This window comes from Quercus suber, unplaced genomic scaffold, assembly GCF_002906115.3.
Source record: "Quercus suber isolate HL8 unplaced genomic scaffold, Cork oak 2.0 scaffold_855, whole genome shotgun sequence".
Lineage (NCBI taxonomy): Eukaryota > Viridiplantae > Streptophyta > Magnoliopsida > Fagales > Fagaceae > Quercus > Quercus suber.
Genome location: NW_027070285.1, coordinates 65,611 through 74,243, shown reverse-complemented (window position 1 = coordinate 74,243; position 8,633 = coordinate 65,611). Strand labels below are relative to the sequence as shown.

The following is an 8,633-nucleotide window of genomic DNA, read 5'->3' as shown; positions in this document are numbered from 1 at the left end:
GGTTAGCGTGTTGGACAAAGGTCCAAAAATCCTGGGAGGTCGCGGGTTCTATTCCTGGAGCACGCATTTTACCTAATTAATTTCAGAACCGATTTTCACTCACTAAAGAACCGGACTGGAGCCCGGGTCACGGGTAACCGGGTCGGACCGTCCGGTCCGGTCCGAATTTCACAACTATGCTTTGAAGCTGTAAGAACTCATGGCTATGGTATCAAGAATTGAAAAACTCATAAGCAACTTAAGACAATAAGATTATGTTGTTTGCTAGATCTTTTATTAACTTACAAGTTTGGGTGATCCATATTTTTATCTTTTCTCTCTTTGTTATAGTTATATGTTTGTGATAGAAATATTTTTAGCTTTTGGAAGTAATCTCAAAGGATATAATTAATGCATCATCTCCAGAACATGCCAACACATTTGCCCTAATGGGAAAGGGTAAATAAAATATAGAGAATTTAATGAGAAAAGCTATATTAAATATAGAGAGTGTTCTTAATTAATTAATAATATTTCATTTTTTCTACTTTTGAAAAAAAAAAACAAAAAAAGCGTAAAAGCTTCTTAAAGCTCATATTAGGCGCAATGCATGGCAAAAGATCTTATGTCAAAATGCTTCTTAAAGCTCATATGTGTGCAGTTTTCCATTTAATTCTTTATATTTTTTCATCTTCTTTTCTAAATATCCAACCAAAATTTCTTAATTTCTAACTATATTTTTAATAAATTCCCAACTTAATTGATTATTTCATGCCAATGGGAACAATTATAAAAATATATTTAAATATTTTTATTTTGTTAAAAAGTATTATAGCTATATTCTAATAATAATAAAAAATATTAAAGTAAAAGGTTATGTTCTGCTCTGTCATACGAAGGAGAACACATCCTGATCGATTTAGATCCACCTTAAAGGATATGAGGGACGTCTCACATTTAATTTGGCTTAAAAATAGCCACCAAACACTTGGGAAAAACCATTTTCCCAAAAATTACAACCTTTAAAACATTTTATTTTGATATCGGAATTTAGCTAAACAATTTAAAACCTAATAATACTCATGTCACTTTAGAGCATGGACGTAATTTGTGTTGGCATTATGCCATAGGATTGATCAACTGGCTCCTGAGTTATCTTCAACAACTCTCGTTGAATCCTTTCCATTGCAGGCAGAGGCAACCGTATTGGTACTACAACCCCATCTTCACCTTTGTTGTTTTTGAACCTTGCATAGAAGCTAACAAATGGTATGGCCCCGCTAGGACCCCCATAAACCGGCTTCCCCCACCCGAAATCGATCCCTGAAAACCCAACTTGTGTTGTATCAGCAACAAGAAAGTTCCCAGCTGTTACATAAGGAGGACGTCCTTTGATCACCATAAGATCTGCCACTGACCTTAGGTACTCTTCGCTCATTTCTGCCTTTGTCTTTTTGACCAACTCTAGTGCATATCCTAATGGATTTTTACATAGTAATTCAGCCTTGGAAAGTACAGTCGGGAATGCAAATGCATTCCCATAATATCCATTAGGCACTTGCAATTTCAAGCGTTGCTTACCACGCAAATTGATAAAGCATGATAAACGAACAACATCATTTGGATCAAACTCAAGCGCGATCGTGCGGCATTTCCATAAACAAGCAGTGAGTATCTCAAAGGTAGAGCATGTCTGAAGTTGTGGAGGAAGCTGCTTCCGTATCGATCTCATCTCTTTTGGACCAAAAAAGAAAGACCGATGGACCATGTTGTTGTTCTCTATTATTGTTGTGCATTTGTTGTTATTCACCATCTCGTACTCGTGATGAATGCAAGTAATTCTTGGTGGGTCTCGTGCATTTAAGATATGTCTTTGCCACACAGGTTGTTTCGATGGTACACATGAACCACGAGCCATCTCTGCAACAGTGTTGAGGAATTGCACTAACCCAAGTGAATCACTGATAGTGTGGTTTAGTCGTACCGCAAAGATGGATCCTCCACATGTCAAACGGGTCACCTGCAATTCGTTAGATGACAGTTTAGGGTACCAAGAAGAGGACAAAGCCAGAAAAAGTGCCCCTTAAACAACATATTAAATAAATGTTAGCTATTACAAATTTTACCACAAAAACCTTACAAATAAATTGAACATAACAAAAATATTATTAGTGCCCCTTAAAAACCATATTAAATGAATATTTGATTTTTTTTTTAATTTTTTATGGTTGATGTTCCCAAATAAATTAAATGTAACAAAAATATTATTAGTGCCCCTTAAAAACCATATTAAATGAATAATTGATTTTTTTCTTAATTTTTTATGATTGATGATCCTTAATTTGTAAGGGGCGGAGCACCCTTAGTTTCATAGCTAATACTTATTAAATTAGATTTTAAATTATATGTAAATTGCGATAAACTCAAAATGGAACGCACTAGTATTAGCTAGAAACGAATGATTTAGGGGGTGTTTGGTTTAGCCATTTTCATCACTCAATTTTCAATTTCCATCACTCATTACTCAAAATTTGTGGGCCCCATTAGTGATTTTCTTGTTTACCTTAATTTTTATTCTCAATTCTCATCACTTAATACTCAAAAAAGTGAAAATGAGTGATAAGGGGTCTGTTTGGATAGCACTTATTGTTGCTAAAAGTTGCTAAAAATTGATTGTTGCTAAAAATACTGTAGCAAAATAATTTTTAAATATATGAAAAGTACCGTGGGACCCATTTTTAATATTTTTAATGTGTGAACAGTACATGAACAGTGCGTGAACAGTGCACGCACAGTACATGTACAGTAAATTTTGTCCCCCCAAGTCAAAAAAGCCGGCAAAAAAAAAAAAAAAAAAAGAAAAAAACACAAAACGCAACTTTACTTTGAGTAAGAAAAATTGCTATCCAAACGCAGGCATACTAAAGATATTAAATCAAGTTTTATGAGTTTTCAGATTTTAAAAAATTGAGTTAAGAGACAAAATAGTAATAACACACACAAAATGGGATTCACATGTGATGAATTGTCTCATCAAGTCAGATGGTATTTATTGCTCAAGAGAAGGGTACTATACCAAGGGCCCCATCGACTGAGTTATACTTTGCTTTTTACAAACCAAAAACAAAGGAAATATCAAGTGCTAAACAGAAATTGGAGTTGAGTTCAAGAATTATAAGTTAGAGAACGAGTTTATGAATTGTGAGTTGTGAGTTATAAAAATTGAAATATAAATTATGAGTTATGGGTGAGATGTGAACCAAACAGGGTAGTTCTTCGGATTAAACTAAAATGACATTGAGTAATGTATTAACTACCTCGATTTAGGCCCTAACAATGGTTTCACCAGCCCACTATATTAAAATTAACATTCGAATTCAGAATCTAGTGGGGGGAATTTAGCGACGACTTTAACATATGTATACCTGAATGAGTAGCAAAGGGCATCCAAGTATACCATTAGAGCCAGGAACATCTCGTAGAAGCTCATCAATATATGGGCATGGAGGTTGTATTGTGTCACCAAGCTGCTCCAGTGTGATGTCCGCATCAGCTTCAACGAACAAGATTCCTTCTCCGGTGCAATCTACCATAAGTTTCCGGTTACGTCCTTCCCTAAGCCTACCTGCGAAAGGGTAATAATACACCAGTGCTTTAGCTAGAGCTGCTTTGATGACTTTCATGGGGTCTTTATGAACCATCAATGGATTACTGTTCGAGTAGAACATTATAAATGGAAGCTGAAAACGAAGGCCTTCTTGGTCATCTATGTCTGATAGTTGCTTTAACTCATAAGGTGTTGGTTCTGCAGGCACAATTAACTCCGGTTCGCAATGTCTCACTGAGAATACTAGAGGGGAAGAAGGGGGCATAGACATTTTTTGTGGGTGCAAAAGGAGTAAGTAAAAGAAACAGAAAATATATGAAGTGAAAGTGGACGAGGGTCTTCTCATATTTATATCCATCCATTGGTTTTCTTGTATTACAATCGAAAGTAAAAGCTATTTCCTCAAAAAAAAAGAAAAAAAAAGAAAAAAAAGAAGAAAGTAAAAGCTATTCAGCAGAGAAAAAAAAAAACAGTGAAAGCAGAAGCTTTTACATCAAACAAAAGTATGCCACATGAGTGGAACCAAAAACATAAATTACATGTGAAGAATTAAAAACATGAATTACATGTGAGAAATTATTAAGTATTGTGATGGAATGTATTGGTTTCTCATTAAAGGTCTGACGTAACGTTGGTGACGTAAATCTGGCTTTTTATGTTAGCTCTTGACCGTATGTTTTATCTATATTTATATTTGAACATTTATATATTTACATTGTACCGTACAATAGAAAAGAGGATTTTTCCTTTAAATCCTTCAGGTTTTTTTTTTTTTTTTTTTTTTTTTTTTTTTGCATTTCAATATCGAACAATTTTGAAATAAAAAAGTTTTGTGGTGCTGCTGCTTCCAACACCGATTGCACCTAACAGAGATTTTTATTTTTGTTTAGGATATATAGGATAGGTACTTACGTGCAGCAACTTCTTTCACACGACAAATACTAGTAGAAAGATTTGGCACCACACAAATTTGGCTATAAGTATTAAGCTCAACCACAAAGAAATCCAGTTTAACCCACGTGTTTTTTTTTTTTTTTTTTCATGTCTCTTTCTCTCCTTTTTTCCAAAGCAACATGAAATTCATGTTTAACAAAGGTTTTCGTGAGAAACTGACAGGCAGAAATATCCAGAATATTCCTCGTACAAAGTCTAACGTTGGAAAGAAAACTGTTGAATCAATTGGCAACCGACCAATATAAATTCACCAAGGGACTCACTGTCGATGACCACTTCAAACTTGAAAGTTCCATTGCTGAGCTTAATTTTCCTCCACTCGTTTTACGGTACTTTTTGTGCCAAAAGGCCCAAAACAAGCCATCATGCGATTGTAGACTACTAGACTTTCTTCTTGACATGTAAAACGTGATGGTAGATCAGCTCCTTCCTGGAAAACATATACTACACCCGCACTTTTCACGTGTCTGGATGGATCGTGGATATTAGTTTTAGGGCAACACTAATTATTAGGAGAATACGGAAATTATCCTCAATTTCATTAAAAATAATAATTATATATTGAAGTGTAGACTGTAGATTAATGTCATTAAGGTCAAATTAATAATATTGAAGTTTATGCGATAGTACCTTAACACCAATTAATTAAATAATCACAAGCAATATTGAGAATGAAATTTAAGTGAACAAATTATCAACACCAAGAAGGGATTCACACAAAAACATTGGTGACTCCAAGAACTTTTTTTTTTTTTTTTTTGGGGTGAGTTATTAAGAAATTATATTAAAAAATTAATAAAAATAAATTTTGAATATATCAAGTTATGAACCCAAAAAACACACACACTCGCAAATACATGACATTTTACAATTTTCTTTTGTGAATTTTCATATTTTGAAATCGTTATATGATAATTCATTATTTGTTATAATTATTTATTGTCAATGTAGGTAAGTCTAACCATTTTACTTTATTTATTGTCAATTGTATAACATTTTATTTTCATGTAGTTGTCATTATCCATTTATCAATATTTTTATAAAAATATTTTAAACTAAATGACAAAACTCAACACATTTACAGTGTATTATATATTAACCCACACGGCCACACTTGTCTATACATAAATAATACACTAAGTGTCTACTTAACCAATCAAATACTTGAACAATCGCTGATTTGAGTCACTCACTTTACAACAAAAAGTTATTATAATATGATAACAATACATAGACGAGTAACAAACTCTCATATTTCTTAATTATTAAATTATATTATATTTGTACTATACATACATACATCCACACACATCACAATTCACATAAATAATATTATAACAAAATAATAATAATAATAATAATAAGAACAACAAAACACATATGAAACACATGCGCGTGCACACACACGCACACACACACACACACACACATATATATATATATATATTATAAGTTTATAATTGAGAAAGAGACACTCACAACTCACAAACATTCACTTTTTACTTGAGAGAGAGAGAGAGAGAGAGAGAGAGAGAGAGATTTGTGTTGTTTGGTTTTGGGCTTGGCTGATATATGATCTAAGTGTGCAAAAATATTTTTAATAGTAAATTAAAATTGGAAAAAATATTATTTATATATAAGGTTTTCTTTTTCAAGTCAACGATATTTTTAACGATAAATTAAAATTGTAAGAAAAAAAATATTATTTATATATATATATAAGTATTTTTTTTTTTTCAAGTCAACGAGCTCATTTGAACCCGCTGGAGTACCTGTAGCGTTGCCCTGAACTCCAAATTTACATGGAAATACCTTTTGTTTTGAAGAAAAAATCACAGGATAATTTTGTTGAATCTATCATGATAAATTGACATACGAGACTCAAATCTATAATTAAAATTAGTCGACAACCCAAGCAATGCAAGAGAAAGTTTAGAATAATATGATTTTTTTTGCTTTTATTTTTTTATATATAAATATGAAATTTGATAATTATTAACTGAAATTTATTATAATTGTGTTTATATAAAGAATTATATATATTCTAGCATTGGATTATTATTGTGTTGCTATATGGAACTATAGATTCTACCATTTAAAAAAAAAAATGATTTGTTGAAGTTGTAATATACACTGTAATTACAGAATAGAAATTAAAAATTGAATTATAAAATATATAAATTATATAAAATATCTCAAAATCTTATGTGGCACAATATTATGAAGTCAACAAAAACTCAAATTGGTTTACACACACACATATTTGGATTCACAATAATTGAAGAAAATACAAGAATATTAAATAAATTAGCTATAGCCGCGTTTTTTTAGAAAACGCAGCTATAGGTCCCCTTAAAAAAACTATTCGGCAGGACCTATAGCCGCGTTTTAAAAACGCAGCTATAGGTTGGCTATAGCCGTGTTTTTGAGAAACGCAGCTATAGGTTGAGGCTTTGGCCGCGTTTCTTAGAAATGCGGCTATATGTTAGCTATAGCTGCGTTTTTCATAAACGCAGCTAAAAAAACGCTGCTATAGCCCGCATTTTTTGTAGTGTAGGAAATAAGACCGGAATATGGTGAAACTAATAATGCAACAAGATCTCTACTATGAATACTACAAATCTAGACTTGGAAAAAGTGGACTCGAACCCGTTAACTTGACTCAACATGAGGGGAAATAACCCAACCTTCAGAAAAAATGGGCCAGCCTACACTTGATCCCACAAGTTTTTTAAGTAAGAGGAATTTTAAAGGAATTTTTTTTTTAAAATTTTTATTTGAATGTAATATGCAAAGTTGGATGTTCTCTATTAGTGAAAAAATCATTACAATCAATTTTTGAACTCTTTTTAAGTGCAATCAATCTCTTTAGCATTCCTATAGCCACAATTGTGTTTGTATCAACTTTTAACTTTTAACTTTTGTGTACTGCTTTTTAATATCTCAATTTTTTCATTTTTTTTTCCTCAAATTTTCTCACTTTTTTTAAGGTACAAGTATATTTTAACACATTTTTAGCAAAAATTTAAATAATTTGAATTGTGAATTGCGTAAATTTAAGAATTTATGCATTATTTAAATTTTATTTTTTGAGAAATTTGTTATTTGTTCTTTTATTTGTATTAAAAGGAAGATAAAAAACAATATGATCTTGTTATTATTAGAGTTGTTGCTGCTATTATTGTTGTATTTTTTTCCCTACATGGTACATGAGAAAAAATATGGGTAACCTGATCGACCCAATCCACTTGCAACTTGTTTAGGATTGCATGTTTCTTAATCAAACATGATCAGACCCATAACCCAATTAAACTGACCTAACCAGACTCATTTTCCAAGTCCAACTATAACTCTCTTTAGTTGTAGAATGAAAGAAGGAATCACATTAGGTTTTAGACAAGCATGGAGGTTAATTGGTACATGTTTTGATCACAAGTTGGACAAAGACCAACTAGTAAGGTTTTTCGTAGGCACTTTGATGGTTGTTAGAGGAAAATCACAATAAAGCTCAAAGTAAGTTGATGCAATAGAGTGCATATGTTTCTTTTATTTTATAGGGGCATATGTAGAGTTCTCCTAACAATGGCTAGTAGGATCTTCGCTATACAGTTAGGAAGAGGACCTGACATCACGCCATCTTCCATAATTTACTAGGGGACTCTGCCAAAGGACACCTTCCCCAGGGTTGCAAGGAAAGACCCAGTTATATTACATTAAATGTAAAGAATGATAGAATCATTTGTAGCTTATGCAAAAAAATTTGTCTATTTTAGCTTTTAAGTAATTATTTTTTCTATTTTACATACTAATTTTTTAAAACATCTTACATCAGATTATTTTTTTTACACTACAATTTATTAAAATATTAATTTTTTTAATTGTTTCTCTCTTTTTAGACATAACAACCACCATCTACTTTCTTCCTTGATCTTCGTGATATGTAAAATAAATAAAAAAAATTGATGGGGCTAAATTTAAAAAGAAGAAAATCTTTGCAAGCATGGGTGAAGCCCGTGAAGCGAAAGCATGATTGTCCAAGAAAGAATAGTCGTCCATGTCACAAGGGCATGGATGACCAAATAACACTTAGCTA

The 8,633-nt window shown here is 32.1% G+C and overlaps 1 protein-coding gene across 1 annotated transcript; it reads right to left on the bottom strand.

The window, feature by feature from the left end:
- Window positions 1–909: 909 nt before the first annotated feature.
- On the bottom strand, window positions 910–3,934 carry LOC112039270 (methanol O-anthraniloyltransferase). Its single transcript, XM_024072126.2, has 2 exons — window positions 3,405–3,934; window positions 910–1,999 (listed from the first exon to the last, which is right to left on the bottom strand). The coding sequence occupies exons 1-2, from the start codon at window positions 3,930–3,932 to the stop codon at window positions 1,070–1,072; spliced, it is 1,458 nt and encodes a 485-aa protein (XP_023927894.2). The 5' UTR covers window positions 3,933–3,934; the 3' UTR covers window positions 910–1,069.
- Window positions 3,935–8,633: the final 4,699 nt, after the last annotated feature.

Excerpts from the sequence above, each read along its gene's own strand:
- LOC112039270 (XM_024072126.2), bottom strand. The coding sequence starts at position 3,932 with ATGAGAAGACCCTCGTCCACTTTCACTTCATATATTTTCTGTTTCTTT. Across the intron at positions 2,000-3,404 it reads GCCCTTTGCTACTCATTCAG|GTGACCCGTTTGACATGTGG; the intron begins GTATACATATGT and ends AACGAATTGCAG.